General features: G+C 36.7%; 2 protein-coding genes across 4 annotated transcripts in view; one reads left to right on the forward strand and one right to left on the reverse strand.

Annotated features, from left to right (window-relative positions):
- Positions 1–11351, forward strand: part of CDAN1 (codanin 1) — a 34468-nt gene extending 23117 nt beyond the window's left edge. The window contains exons 17-28 of one of the 3 annotated variants that reach the window (XM_070939853.1): positions 43–97; positions 966–1099; positions 2409–2512; positions 2710–2859; positions 3764–3827; positions 4702–4780; positions 5447–5607; positions 5881–5988; positions 6952–7015; positions 7587–7789; positions 8722–8829; positions 10965–11351. In XM_070939853.1, coding sequence (XP_070795954.1) covers positions 43–97; positions 966–1099; positions 2409–2512; positions 2710–2859; positions 3764–3827; positions 4702–4780; positions 5447–5607; positions 5881–5988; positions 6952–7015; positions 7587–7789; positions 8722–8829; positions 10965–11072 — 1338 coding nt within the window. In that variant the 3' untranslated portion in view covers positions 11073–11351. Of the gene's footprint in view, positions 1–42; positions 98–965; positions 1100–2408; positions 2513–2709; positions 2860–3763; positions 3828–4701; positions 4781–5446; positions 5608–5880; positions 5989–6951; positions 7016–7586; positions 7790–8721; positions 8830–10466 lie in introns of those variants that run through there. The other 2 variants (XM_070939845.1, XM_070939861.1) reach the window with 2 other exon arrangements.
- A 1855-nt stretch (positions 11352–13206) lies between these two features.
- The window catches only part of STARD9 (StAR related lipid transfer domain containing 9), a 93691-nt gene continuing 90943 nt past the window's right edge, over positions 13207–15954 (reverse strand). The window contains exon 33 of the mRNA XM_070935743.1: positions 13207–14271. Within this exon, the coding sequence (XP_070791844.1) occupies positions 14170–14271 (102 nt within the window). The 3' untranslated portion in view covers positions 13207–14169. The remainder of the gene's footprint in view (positions 14272–15954) is intronic.

Below are 15954 nucleotides of genomic sequence, written 5' to 3' on the forward strand. Positions count from 1 at the left end.
GAAAGTGAATCTGTTACTTCTTTTTTCCCCCCTTTTTCTTAGGATTCTGTGCCTTTGGTTGATCAACAGTTGCTTTATACCTGTTGTCCTTACCTTGGTGAGCCTTTTATTTCAGAGTATATTCTGTGGGAAAAACAAGATTTGAGAATTTTTTCTCTTTTTGGGATTGCAAATAATCCCAATGGAGAATGTTTAATTGCCTGACTAGAAATTATTACTTTCTGAAGCAATACAGGAATATTATATGCTATGCTATGCTATGCTATGCTATGCTATGCTATGCTATGCTATGCTATGCTATGCTATGCTATGCTATGCTATGCTATTCTAATGCTATGTTACATTATTACATTACATTGTATTACAATATATTGTATTATTACATTATATTATAGTACATTCTTGCTTTAATGTTCACACCTTACTGTAACATTGAATGTAATTACTATTCTAACCTTAACTTGTGACTGATTACATTTTAAATACTTTGAAGGGTAAGAATGAATAGCTGTGTTTATGTCTATTACATCATGTTTGTGTACTTTAAATACTTCCTGACTTGGAAACTCTTAAAGGAACTGTTTTGAAGCAAGTAGTTGAAGTTAGTTATGTGTATTAAGTACTTATTTATAAAAATTATTGGCCACCCATCTTAACCACAGAGTAACCCTGGGCAGTATTTTTTGTATTTTGTATTATGTATTAAATGCATAAAGTTGGATATCCAAATAGTGAACTTCCATCCATTTGCATTCAAAGCCAAGTGGTGATGCTACTTCTTGAATGATAAATCCAAAAACGTAATGCTGAGCACTGACCTTCCTTTAAAATTGTCCTGTGGGATATTTGTGACTACAGTTTTCTTCAGATGAAAAATCTGGGTGATGTCACCCTGAGGTTGTGTTTTATACCACCACCATCCATTTTGTGCTCCATGTATAACACATAGTATTCCTTTTCCGTAGGTGAGTTGAGAAAATTATTGTCTTCTTTTGTGTTGGGAAGTGGAGGAAAAAATGGTGGCTATATAAGAAAAATAACCCCAACTGCTACAGAGGCCTTAGCTCCAAAGCCTTCCCTCACTCAGCAAAAACTTCAGGTAAGGGGCATCCTATGCAAGTTGCAACATCCAGTTTTATAGCAATAATAAGGATTGCAGCAGAATCACTATGCATTTGACAGAGGATACTTTAATGCAGCGATCAGGACTCTGCCGTGTTCCTTTCTGGTCACGTGACCCTGAGCAGAGCTGCCGATCGGGCGCAAAGTGCGTGCATGAAGCGAACCGGTGGTAACACCAGTTGGAACCCACCACTGCTTATGACTATTGCAACATTCCCATGGTCACGTGATCAAAATTCAGATGCCTGGCAATTGGCTCATATTTATGATTGTTGCTGTGTCCTGGGGTCACATGATAATCTTTTGTGACTTTCTGACAAACAAAGTCAATGGGGAAGCAAGATTCTCTTAACTTAAAACTGTGGCAAGAAAAGTCGTAAAATGTGGCAAAACTCACTTAACAATTGTTTTGCTTAGCAACCGAAATTTTGGGCTCAATTGTGGTCGTAAGTCAAGAACTACCTATAGATATGTGTGCATTTTCCAGGATTCAGTCTCCTCAATATCACCAGCCCCTCTCCTATCCAACTCTGTACCTGGCTTCATTGAGGCCTTTACTATGGGTATTTAAGGACATAATTTACTCATAGTGAGTAAATGGTACTCACTATGTTGCCATGCTCATCTCTGCATTAATGGAAGAATGTAATAACTGCTTAAGAATAAGCAATTACTACATTCTTAAGAAAGACATTCTAGCAAGCAGCACCTCCATTTTCTTCCTTCAGTGAATTCAATCTACAACTTCAAATATTGTGGATGCTATACCTTGATGGCTTTTTCTGTAGCTATCGGTCAGCTCTTTCTTTTTTCATCCTTATAAAGAAAGCTTGAGTTTTCTAGATATATTGGTATGATAAATTTACTTCCTATAGTTGCATTATGACTCTATGCAGACTTATTTCAATGGAGTGTTCTTTTAAATAAAAACCTGAACATCATATACCCCTTTATTTTGGTGACAAGCATGTAGAAGATAGTTAATTCTAGTTGACATAAAGAAGAAAAGACGTAGGCAATCAAGTGAAGAACATTTGAATGTGGTGCCAGTAGGAAAAAGTACAGTCTTGAAAAATTATGTCTCAGCTCTTTTGCAGGGACGGCAGTGATTATTTTATTTTTATTTCTCATTCATTCTTTCTTCCCTCTTTAAAAAAAAAGAATGTTAAGGTTAAAAAAGGAACAAGCAAATTACTTTTGAGAGTCGAGTGTTTCTCTTCGGAGGCAATAGATAGGTTGGGATATTATAATTTCTTGAGGGTTCTTGCTTTTCTTTTTCTTAATAGGCAGATCTGGAACAAGCCTTCTTTCACAATCAGTCCCCATCTCTGCGGAGAACAGTAGAATTTGTGGCAGAGAGAATTGGATCAAATTGTGTCAAGCATATCAAGTAAGAGCAGGGGTCTTTTTTAAAATTAGAAATTCCTGACATCTTAATTTGTTGTGTTTGATTGCTTCTGATTATTTCTGAGCAGCTTTCATTGTTTTTTTATTTAGCACTTTTGTAAGTTACCTTGAGAAATGAAGTTCAAGAGATGGCTGGGTTTTTCCCCTCCTCCTTCATCTTCCAAATTTTGGTTCTTGTAGGGCAACCCTGGTAGCAGAGCTGGTTAAAAGAGCTGAAGTCATTTTGCAAGATGCTATGAAGGCAGAAGATGGCAATCATGACAAATTATTGGATGCAGTATGTTCGCAATTGTATCAAGAAGGAGCACAAGCTCTTATCCAAGGCAAAGAGTAAGGAGGAACATTATTAGATTAAAAATATTTTTGGTGTCTGTTTATCCCTTAAAATGTAGAATGTTTTTAGGAGCTTTTTCCAGCAGTATGAAACAATTTGATCTCATGCTTCTGATTATAGATTAGAGAATTTAACAGCAACATCCGTAATTAAAATTCCTTATCATTTGCCCTATGGCAGGAGTTGCTATTATGACATTTATTTGCAAATAAAATGTGCTCTGCAAAATTCATTTAGGTAGAGAGAACTGTCTTGATTGCACTGTGCATATTTATTTATGCTCACTATTTTTTTGTATGGTGTCACTATAAAAGGAGTGGATGACCTGTGGGAATATTGATGCTCAGTTGCATTATTTGTCATTAGGGCTGTATAGAGGTACTTCAAAATAGGTACTTTGCTTAATTTTTTGACCTCAGCAAAAGGAATCCTCCTTGAAGCATTCAAAGAGTCATTTCAATTTGAAGATTCATGCAGTTACTTCAAAAGCTATCTCCAGCGATCTGAATATCCATGCTTTCCTCCGGAACCTCTAGTCAAAAAAAGGAGCTGTTTGGGTACGCACAATAGATAGCTGGAAACAGGTTTCACAGCTTCTATATCTACATTTTCCTAAAGATGTTGCTGCTTTAGTGCTTCAAAGAATGGTGCTTCACTTTCTAACCTACATGGTGAATCACATCTTTGAATGCTTTATGAAGTCCTAATTTTAATGTTACTTAATTCTGGTTTTAGCTCTGATTTTGCATAATTAAAATGATGCTTTTTATCTTAAGTGTTTGTCCTTTTGTTGTTGTTGAAGGTTTGGTATATTATTCAAAATGCAGCCCTTTGCTCCTGAAAAGTTAACCTGCCTAGGTAACTGTTTCTTAAAACATTTCCACATATATATATTTCTAGATTTTGTAGGAAGAAGGCCCCTGAGGCTGTGAAAATCCTGCTGCCAGAAGAGACCTCTGCAGCTGTAAGTATTTTGGACCCATGTTTTTTCCTTTTTTTCTTTTTTACTACTAGACTGTAATAAAACATTGTATGGTGCTCCACAGTTGCATTTTTATTGTTGCCTAGATCACTTTAGATCAGGTAGCTGAAGTTTGAAGACAAAATAATGTGCTAAAATCTCTGAGCGCTTAATACATTTAAATTTCTTATTAACTGGATCCTTTTGTTAAAACCATTGGGCAAATAAAATACAAAGTTTTTAAAATCACAATACTCTTCAGTCAGTTGTGTTAAGGCAGATGTATCATTCTGTATTCACCTGTATTTTTGCAAGTAGAAAATTAAATGTTTCGGTTGATTCAAAGGGCCAATTTCTATGGAACCCCTTTTTGACAACAGTTGAAGAAGCCAAAACAAGTCCTTATTTATCATCTGCACTGGTGCCATAGGATGATATTCCCCAACTTTTATCCTACCCAAGTATGCCAAGACCTAGAAAACTGAGCTTTTTTGAACCTTCAGATTGGCGTAGGCACTTGTAGCCTGTTTCCATCTTCAATAGTTAGAGAGTGAGAGGCTGAACTCAATTTTTCAATTTTTTTGTCTGGTTCAATTGTTCTTTCAGTTTAATCTGTTTGCTGTAGCTTGTACTGTCTATGGAGATTCTCAATCATCCAGGTCATGGTTGTCCATGTGCTTTTTCAAGAGGCAACTGGACTTTCTGGTTTTTCTTTGAAGACATTTTGCTTCTCATCCAAGAAGCTTCTTCATAGCTTGTACGGTTACATAGCTTGCACTGTTTTATTGAATTGCTCTGTCCCCTTTCATTACACAAGTAGAAGCTTTCAGGAGGCCTCCAGAAGTAACAATATGTCATTGTTATTCTCATGCTCAAGGTTTTGAATTGTGCAGCAAATATTGCAGTGGGCCTGGCTATCGAGAAGGCCTGCAGTTGGCTTTCTACAAATATTGCAGGTATTCAGTTTTTCACTTTGACTTTTATTTAGTGTGAATCCTTAGTAATCAAGGCTAATATGATTATGTAGGGTACACTGAGACATTTAAACTATTGCTGTCACATGGTGCACTTTTATTTATAAAAGAATGTGTGTCACATTGTTTCATAACAACCATGTAAAATAATTAAAAGCTGGACAAAATAGTAATATCTTGATTGCCTGCCTATAAACTGACAGTGGCTTGTCTCTTGTTACCACTTTTATTTTGAGAATAAAAATACAGCAAGTTCCTTCTTGTTCCTAGTTGATTTTTTGTGGTAATTACTGAGCTCAGGCCAGTTCAGGCTGCTAGTTATTATCCATAAAGAGTTTGGAATAAAAATATCATATACTCCTACCCTAACCTATTCATCCATTATTGTGGCCCAGGGTTTCCATGACTGATAATAAAAGGGTAAAAGTTTTTTAAGTTTCAGAAATTCTCTTTACAGGACAGAGCCACTAGTTTTACTTTTACTGGTTGAAGTATTTTAGCAATTTGTCAAGTATACCCACATTATTTTTCCTTTTCAATTAACATTAAGGAAGCTGTAGATTCCAGAATTAATTCAGTCTGAATGCAGAAATGGATAGTTCGTTGACAGAATAGCTGTATTTTTATTTGTTTGTTTATTTCTTACAGCCCTGATCAAAAGAGAAGTAAAAGCTACCTTCAGTCGCATGCTAAAAGTTCAGATGCTTTCCCAGTCCAGTGCCAATGAAATTACACTGAGGAAGAAGGACTGCCCTCCAAGTTGCCACCATCAAACAGCATTCCCTTCTCAGATAATCAGTGAAATCAAGGTCGGTCTCTGCTATTTTCTGCCCATTGTCAGCAATTTGTGCAAAGTAAGATCACTGTCCATTGTGGATTTTACTGTATAGAACAGTTCACCCTTCCAGAATTTCTGTAGGTAGAAATTCTGTAGTATTGCTTGCTTGTTTGGGGATGGCAGAAGCCTAAAAATGAGTTGAGGATTGTGATTTGTGTCCATTGTGAAAAGTTGTGTTTTCAATATGTTGAGATCCTAGAATACTTATATGCATCCTGAATCACAAATGCTTCTGTTATTCTAGGATCTGCTCTGTGTTGCTATAGGCCCAAGAGAAGAAAATGAAGAAATCCAGTTTGCTGACTTGGAAAGCTTGTTGGGAAGGGTGAGCCAGACACTTCAGTGCAGAAAGGTAGCTTCATTTTTTTATTCGGCTTAAGTTGTCTTCTTGTTTCTGATTTTGTGTCTTTTTCTCTAAGGAAAAGTTCTTGTCGGAATATTTCATAGCACAGGGGTCTCCAAATGCTGGGCCACAGACCACTAGCACAGCTGGAGGTGAATGGCGGGTGAGGAAGTGAAATTGAAACCATCACCATCACTCCTGGTCCACTGAAAAATTGTGTGCCACAAAACTGGTCCCTGGTGCCAAAGAGATGGGGAGGGGGGTGGGGCTTAGAAAATGTTTTGTAAGCAAAAATCCAAAATGTTTATATAGGTGTGAAAGTAAACAATGGAAATCATTACTATAAGATATAGTGGCATCGTTAATTTTGTGGTTTTTAAAGAGAATTAGGTAATTTTGTGGAAGTTTGGATTTATCAGGAACTATTAGCGGAATGAGTGGGATGAAACTTCAAGCGTGTAGATACAGATTAGACATTAGGAAGAAGATCTCACAGTACGAATCTATAGAATAGGTTATTTTATGGAGTGGTTTCTTCCCCTTTACTGGAGGTTTTCAAACCAGGCTGGATAGTCATCTACTGGAGACTCCTGAATCCTGATGAATCCTACAGCATGCAGGCGATTGGATTCTATGATCTCCCATGACCCTTTTAACTAAGATTCTGTGTTCTACCTGCTGTTTGTGACCACTTCCCAGGTTTCTGCTTACCCCTGAAAAAAAATGCTGGAATAAGATCGTTCTTAGTCTGATCCAGCAGGACCATTCTTAGATTCTTATGAAATGTATGTTTCATTTCTAAAATACATGCAAAATTTGGCAATACACTATCTGAAAGTAGGCTCCATTTGTGTGTATTCTAAAGCACAGTCACAGTTTAAATATTTGTATTAATCATTGCAATACCTGATTATATGGATACGGTACATAAATATTGCACGAATAGAAATATTTCATTTTTCTGTGTTTCAGTTCATCTGCCCAGCATCAGAGCAACAGCTGGCTAAGTGCACCATTGAGCTGGCATCACTGCTAGGTTAGAATTCTAACATTTTCCTTTTTATAAGTATTCTTTTTTTTCCTTAATCTTTCATTCTTCAGCCAGTTATAAAATTCCCTTTGTACGACCCTGTAATCATATTGAGCCATATATAACCTGAATGAATTATACTGAACCTGACTTCAGAATTTGTGGACTAGTATATAAAGCCAAACTGTTTGGATTACCAAATTTCAAAACTTTTAATAATATAAACCTTTTGAGTTAGCCTAACAAAATGAAAAAAAAAAAGATTTTTAAATCATCTGAAATGCTCTACTTTCATTAAATATTTAGCTATGGTGATGCTAACAGCCTGTTTTGCAGCATAATTTGTCTCGGCTGCTTTTTTCTACATAAAAGAAAATTGATTATTTCAAGCTGGGTCATTCCAGCTCCCCAGTCCCAATGCTGCCTTTTTTCCTGCTTAAAGAATGTTCAAGGTTCCCATTGGATGTGAATACTAAGAAGGCTCCCTGTCTGCTGTGGAGTTTCTAGAAACCTTTTAAAGTGGCTGGCAGGATTGGAAAGGAGCCTCACAGATAAGGCCAATTTTACTTGCTTACAGTTTCAGATCGTGTTCCAATCCAGGAGCTGAACTTTACATCTCCCAAAATGCCAGAACAGCAGCAATCGAAGTACCACCTCATCTCCAGTCTCCTGAAATCTCTTCTGTCCATCTGGAAAGATAATTTTCAGGCACCTGTACCATTACACCTGATGTTCAGTCAAAAAAACATCACCTACCTTGCAGGCAGCAAAGATCATGAGGTGGGGCTGTTCAAAACCTTTTAGAGACACTTCCAAAACTCACTGTTGCTCTTACTTGTTTTATGCACACGAAGTAGGAAATAAAGTCAGTCTTTGGCTAATCCGGAAGTAGATTTTTAACAATAGGCTAAGTATATTAAAAGAATCAGAAAGCAAAATATGAATTTAAGGGAAACTCCAGGTGTTAATGAAAACAAAGAAAGATGAATGAAGGAAAATATACTGTATGTGTCCCAGGATAATGTTGCAGGGTCCAATCTGAGTCGGTCACTGGGACCAGAGGTTTATTCTTCAAGCTTTTGGACTCGTGTTGTGTCCGTTGTGTAGAGAGAGAGGTTCCCTGAGGACGGGCTCCAGCACAAATCCAAAAGCTTGGAAGAATAAACCTCTGGTCCCGGTGACCAACTCAGATTGGATCCTGAACAAAGAAAGATGTTTGAGTGTCACTTCCAACTAATGCAGATTTGAATTTGAGATATATGTATAATGTCTCAATTTCTGTTGCATTTAAAAACTTAACCATGTCTGTTGCTCTGCTACCTGACATATTTCCAGGTAATATTGCTATGTAATATTTCCCAGCTGATTTTCAGTGATTTTCAATAAACCAGTATATTCCAGTTATTTCCACTAATTTCCACATGATAAAGGGAGCTGAAGGCTAAATTCTTTAATAGATTATCTGTAGATGAATTAGCCATCACTAAAAAGAAAAGCATTTGAGTTGGTATGACATTTCTGCATATATGATTTCTTTAGTAATGGCTCTTGCATCCCTGCTAGCAACGTGAACCAGTTGCATTTGCCCCCCAAGGAATTCGTTAATGCATTCATTACGAACAACTGTATGTCTCCGAGCACTACTTAGTGCTGTCTTTGCATGATAAGCATTGTGGGTAAGGCTGGTGATATATGTTTTTGTTTTATTGCAGTGGGGCTTGTTTTTATTCATGCTTCATGGCCTTGATGAGCACGGATTGATGACAAGTACAGAGATAGAGCATGGTTTGCATGACCTCCAGAAGCAAACGTGGCCTTTGGTAGGTTTAATTTGTGAACATGTTGGTCTGGGGTCCTTTTTTCCTATATTTGTAATATTTCTGCACAAACAAATATTTATGTTCTGGAGTACACTGTTGAAAATTAATATTTAAATATTCTTCAGTGTTTTTGAATAGTGCTCCAAATAGGCTTTAGTTCAAACTATCTTCCTTTTCACAACGTCATCCCCCCTAACGATGGCGAAGCAAAAGGTATGACAGCTTGAATGAAAAGGGAACTTGGAATGTTTCTAAGAGGATGGCTGAAATGACCAATGTAATACGGAAAAGTACTAGTTTTTTTTAAAAAAGTTTAATAAGATTTTATTTAATAGTATTATCAGGATTTTTATCGTTTTTGGCTCACTAGGTACCATACTTTTCGGAGTATAAGACGCACTTTTTTCACCCCTAAAAGAGTGGAAATGTTGGTGCGTTTTATACACTGAATACAGCCATTTTTGGCCTCCCGAAAACTGCCCTGCGCATCCTGTTTTTGCGAAAAACAGGCCCATTTTTCACAAAAATAGGGCACACAGAGGATTTGGGAGGCCTGCAGAGTGCTCCTGGGGGCTGGGGAAGGCAAAAACCGGATGCCCGGAGGGCAAAAACTATTTTTTTCTCTTTTTCCTCTTCAAAATCTTGGTGCATCTTTTACTCTGGTGCATCTTATAGTCCAAAAAATATGGTATTTTATGAACTAATCCCAGAGAGGCAATTGTGACAATTGGAGTTTTGAGACCCTGGGACTGAGTGTTGCTTCCTTGTAGAAGGGGTGTGTTTATCCTGCCAGTGAGACTATTAATAAAAAAAAAAATTTTGATCCAGAAGTAGTGGGAAATGATTGTTTGAATCACACACATATTATTTCTGATCAAGAATGTGGTAGCTCTGCAACTCCAGAAGTGCATAATGTTGATTATGTGGGCTCACTTCAATTGGTAGTAAGAAACCATGTTCTGAAATTGGACGTTCTGGATAGAATTACATTCTTTTTGAAAGAAGATATTTGCAGCCTAGGCGTGTTTCTTGATCTCCAGCTGTTGGTGAATTCCCAGGTATCAGTGGTGACAAGAAGCAATTTACACAGTTATAATTAATGTATCAGTTGTAATGATTTCTAAACTGGCTAGATCTGACAGCTGATAGCTAAGTCTTGGTTACAATATGTTCTATGACGAGCAACCCTTACAAAAGTTTCAAACGGTGGCAGCTACAACAATCAGGAGACAATTAACCCTTTGTTGAATTATATTATCTACTATCTAGATAATATCATATAGACAAATTGCTTCCCAATTTGTTTTCATTGTTGGTTTTGACAGGCTGTTCTTCTGACTGTTAGACCATAGCTCAAGATGCACTTTGTCAGACATTATGATTAGTAAGAGAAGACTGAAGACTGAAGGGAGCTAGATAAAACTAATTTCTGTGTTGCTTCAATATATGGAACGTACACTCAGAATTATCAGCAGCTCTGTCCCATATTTCTCCAGTTTTCGGGAAAGATCCTGGCATCTTCAGAACACTTCAATTTAACAATGGTGCTATTATTTTATTTCGCATTGTTAGTGAACTTTAATGTCGAAAAATCCCTATCAGATATTGCTAATAGCTAGTTTTTTTTTTCTTTGTAGGACTTTTCCAAGGAATTAGAAGCTGTGTTAAGAATATTCATTTCCAAAACTCACACTACAGAGCCAAAGACTTTTGCTTGTGATTTAGGATCGCAGCCAAGAGAAACCGTTGCAGCCCAGAGTTAGCAGAATTGCCATGTTTAAAAATTATTGGGATTGCTTATAGATGCCTTGACAAAATTGCACTCAGAATTAGTATGGATCTTGTCCTCAAAGATGATGTTTCTCCAGTGCATTGTATTGGAAGACAAGGAAAAAGCCAAGTCAAGCACCTTAATTAGAACTGCAGGAACAAAACTCTTTTTGTATAGAAATGTGTGGCTTCCAAGTTCCAGAATCTTTATAGATGGGTGAAACACACTGAAGGGATCTTGTTTCCAACATGAAGGGGATTCTTACCTTGCAGTGGATCCCATTGAGCCATTGACAAGTAAAATTAAATGTAAGCTTGGTATTTAATCGGGTATTTAATGGATGCTCATACTTGATTTTTTTCAGTTGAACTTTGTCTGGAAATATAATCATTGCTATGAGAGCACCAATATTGGCTTGGATTTTTTTAAAGGGTGCCTGCCCTTGCCACATTTTGTATTTGTGATTTTGTAATGGAGAGAAAAATAGTTTTATGAGGAATATTGTTTTGAATGATGCCACCATTTAATTATAAACTGAAATAGTTGCTTTTAAAAATATTTATATAGAAGACGGCTCTACAATCTTGCCAATGGAAAAGGCTGAGAAAAGGACTGACATAACTTTACTTTGATATGAGACTGAATTTCCTATGGACTGTATCTCTTCCTTTCTCTTTTTCTTGCACTATAGTAATGTAGTTTTCTTCTGGAAACCTGCTTGTTTTATTTTATTAAAGCTAAATGGGTGAAATCGGTGCATGCTACAGATTGTCTTTTTCTGTCTTCCTTAGAAGTAATTCTGAAAATTTTATTCAGCAGATTTCTGAATGAGATGGCTACTGGGTTAGTTTTTGCTGGGCTATTCAGAAGCTCTATTCTGAAAAATGTGTGGAAAATACCTGGCTCAAGCCAGTGTTTCTCAACCATGGCACGTTGAAGACGTGTGGACTTCAACTCCCAGAATTCCACAGCCAGCAGAGCTTCAACAGGAAAAATGTCACTTTTAGCCATTTTCTATATATAAAAAAAGGATTTATTGTGAGGATATGAAAATAGCAATCTTGGTTAAAAGCAGATATGGGCTGAAGGTATGTTTCAATAAAGTGGTATATTTTGTCACATTCAATAAAAGATTTTGCCCCACTTTAAGACTATTCTTCCTACCCCAGACATTCACAGGTACCATAGTGTTATAAGTGCAAAAATCATTATATAAATATATTTCAGTGTAACAATTATTTCTAGAAAGCATACATTAATTGAATAACCATAAACATAATTAGCTTCAGCATATAAAATCATTTCAAAATAAGTATATATAAATAACTTAAGTTGTAAACATAGAAATAAACAGTTGTATGCAGTTATAAAAATAAACATCTGATGCTCTGTACAATAAAACATTATCCTTTGACGAGCACATCTGCGTTATGAGAGGAGTCCATCTTAGATGTGCCTTCTAAAATTGCTTAATTCATTAATAGGGGTGCCAGGTTCAAAAAGTAAAGGAAAAAATAAACACAGTGAGTAGCCGGTGATTCTTGGAATGCAGTCTTAGAATCAGATCTGCTTCCCATCTTAAATGATGTGATTTCTGGTAGAGAAGATAATCTCTACCTCCCACTTCAAATAATGCAAAGGACAACAAAGCTAGTATTTCCAATGCTACACATTATTTCTATAGTTGTATCAACTTCTTGGCATTGATCAACATTTATTTTGTCAGTCACCATCTGTGCTTTATTTGGATCATCTGATGCTTATGCTTGTGCTACACACCAAGTTGATGTCTATTTAACAAAGCCAAATCAGTATGCACTGAAATATGGTTTCATTTATGCTGCCCATAGTCCCCAACTAATTCAGATCAATGAATTAGTTTTACGCCCCATTGTTTAATTAAAAAAAAAAGCGCAAGCAGTTCCCTTTTAAGATTCAAAGGCACTTTCTACATATTTGTGGGGAAAGGGAGAATTCTCTTTACCTAGTCCAGCAAAAATAAGATATGGAAAACACCATGTTGTCTGTGGGCAGCCTCCGAAAACCTGTCGTTTCTTACTATTTTATGCTACCATAATTATTAAACTTAATTGCTTTCCAATTAATATAGAAGAACAGTGACATGTTTTACAGCCTTTCTGTCTTTTCTCTCCCAAACTCTCAGTTCTGTTTTAAGGAACAATACCATGTAGTAATTTTTACTTCATAAAATGCCGCAAGTAAGTTGCAGGCAATTGTAGTAACAGACTGGATGTAAAACGTTAAGTTCTCAAGGGGTGAATAAGTCACTCTCAAATCAGTTTGACTCCTGGGGACCACACAGGCATAATCATTCAATTTCTTTGACAAGAAATGTGCCACTGTCTTCCTCCAGGATTAGCAAGTTTCTAAATACTAAAAGCTGGCTGGCAGAAAATGATAATAGGTAGCAGTAATTCTAGGTTACATAATTTGATTTGTATTCTCAGAAATAACCTGAATCAGATAGGGTGCGCATTCACATGAATAAAACCTACTTTCAAACACTAATTGCTATAGGAACAGTGTGGGATGAGAATGTTAATTCTATGCTCGTTCACTTTGAACCTAATTATGTGAATGTGGCTTGGCATTTATTTTATACAATCATATTTATTACTAACAAAAGACATTGAAGAGCGTAAGTAGAAAAATGTAATTTTATAAAGCAGCTCACGGGGAATGCAAATCGATATGACACGAACAGTTGAGGCTTAGAGGTTAGATTTTCAACCTGATAAAAGTCATGGGGTAAAACAATGGTGGACTTCCTCTGCTTTGAGCTTATTTTCATTACTGTTGCTCTTCCAGGAAAAGAAGAGTGGCAAGGATATTTGCTGAATGAGATGCTGTGATAGGAATTCCTCTCCAACATTCAGAATGTAGTGGTAGCTACGTAGGAAACTTGCAGTTGTGTTAATGCTGTTATATTACTGGTTTTCAACATGTAGTCTTATGGCGGAGTGATTCTGTAGTGCGAAAACATATATCCTGTAGCAGAACATTATCTCTCTTCCTGAGTTGCATTTCTGACCGAGAGAAAGCAAAAACCAGTTCTCATTTTCACAACTTAGTACTCCCTTGAGAGTGAGTTGCTTCTCCAGCCAGTAACACTGTAGACTTGTTACGCATTTTTCATTCATCAGGCACTCTACAAAGAGCTTTATAGTAGCTTAGTTTAGCTTCCAAAATGAAATGTTCCTTAAAATTTTAAAAAAAGTTCTTTTGTGTTTTACTGCACCAGAAATCTTTCCATAATCATCTGGTCGAAGGAGAAATTCAACGTAAAATCAATATTTCAAGGAAAACGTCTTGACCAGTGTATCTGTAAAGGTTGCCTTTTCTCTAAACCACCAAACAAAAATCTCATTCCAGGTTCTTTTCTAACTGAACGAGAACAATATTTGTAATGCGGAGTAACCATTTATGATTCTGTGTGGTCTGGCGAGGCTTTCCTCCTGCCACCAGTTTCAGAAAGCAAATTCTGCTGTTGCTGATATTTACATTTTGTTACTGAAACAGAGTTTGTTGATAGTGTGTATTATGCCCATCTAAGTGGTGAGAAAATGGGAAAGCTGAGCAATTACCAAAGGCTGTCTCTTTACAAAAGAGCTCAGAAGTCTTGCAGGAATCGCTGGGGCACCAAGGTCAACCTGCAATAATTCAAAAGGAAAAAAAAATCTTAGCCAATATTTGACAATGCTATTCAATACCGAGTGCTTCTGAAAAACAGTGGTACTTTTTACAGGGTGGCCCAAAGATTGGTGGGGGTAGTTGAAGTGCTTCTTCGGTTGTACTGTAGGTGTGAGTGAGCTGCCAAGCGCCCAAACTTTGATGATATGACCGCAGGAGGCACTGTGATATCTATAACTTTGGGGAACTAGTTGCAAGTAACATTTTTTAGCGCCTTCATAATTTCAAACAGTTTCTGAATGAATGATCATAATCAAGAACTACCTTAACTACCCAAGAATAATTCTACAAAGATTGCACCCATAACATCCATGCAGTACATATAAGAGAACACCTACATGTATGGAATGTACTGAAGAAATCTTTTCTACCCCTGTGAATGTGGGTTTCAAAGAGCAACAATATCAAGCTTTTCTCCAGTTGATAAGGAACTGGTTGATTACAATCCTTAGCACATCTTAGCATCTTTTTTTAGAATAGGACAGGATAGGACAGAATTCTTTATTGGTCAAGTATGATTGGACACACAAGGAATTTGTCTTGGTGCATACACTCTCGGTGTACATAAAAGAAAAGATATATTTGTCAAGAATCATAAGGTACAACACTTAATTAGGAATTAAGTTCTGAAGATATTTAAAGCTGTCATGACAGACATTTGCGCATCTTAGAATCTCTCGGATGAGGTTTGTTGTTGTAATGTTGTGTTTGCAATGCACACAGAATTAATATTAGATAAGAAACATATTCCCAGCCTCCCCTTAATGTAAATAGATACAGTCCTTCAATTACAACCATTCTTTTAACAACTATTTGAAGATACGATGGCACTGAAACAAGTTATTTGTGACCGTTCGTCACATTTATGACCATTGCAGTGTTTCTGTGGTCACATGATCAAAATTTGAAGCATTTGGCACCTGGTATGTAGTTATGACACTTGTAGCATCTGGGAGCCACATTGTCATTTGCAACCTTGGGTTTCTAAGAAGCAAAATTTGGTGGAAGCTGGATTCCTTTAGTGACCATGTGGTTCTCTTTATGACTTGTGATTCATCAATTGATCACAGCAAAAAAGGGTCATAAAATCAGGCATAACCACATCATTTGGCAATACACATGTCAGTCCCAATTGTTATAAATTGAGGACTATCTGTAGCGAAAAAAGCAGCAGCTTTTGAGGCTAGCTTCATTTTGCAGCAAATGGGCATTTTGGCTATTAAAAAAAAATAAGCAAGGAACCAGGGGCACTCATACAAAGCAGTGTAAAAACATTACAAGGTTTATACCCATATGTATTGTATTAAAAATCTGGACATAAAATAGGCCAGATAGTCTGCCCTGCAAAAATGGCAATAAAATGGGTTGGATTTATGCCACTAAATGGGTGGATTTATGCCACCATGGATATCTACAGTCAGAGCAAGGATACCAGTTGTTTTTGAATAATGCCATCTCATTTTGGTTTTCCTTGGGAAGATCTACCTATGCTCTTGTGAATAGAAGCTTCAGAAGCCTGGCATCCTACCAATACCATGCTGCCTAAAGTTCACTGCTTTGCTTGTTGCCAGTAACAATTTTATAGCAAAGTATAAAGAACAATGCAATAGTGAAAAACTCTGCAGGTCAGTATAAGTAATACC

The sequence above is a fragment of the Pituophis catenifer genome, unplaced genomic scaffold (assembly GCF_029215685.1).
Source record: "Pituophis catenifer annectens isolate HBS135680 unplaced genomic scaffold, rPitCat1.0.hap2 SCAF_1, whole genome shotgun sequence".
In the NCBI taxonomy this organism is placed as follows: Eukaryota; Metazoa; Chordata; class Lepidosauria; order Squamata; family Colubridae; genus Pituophis; species Pituophis catenifer.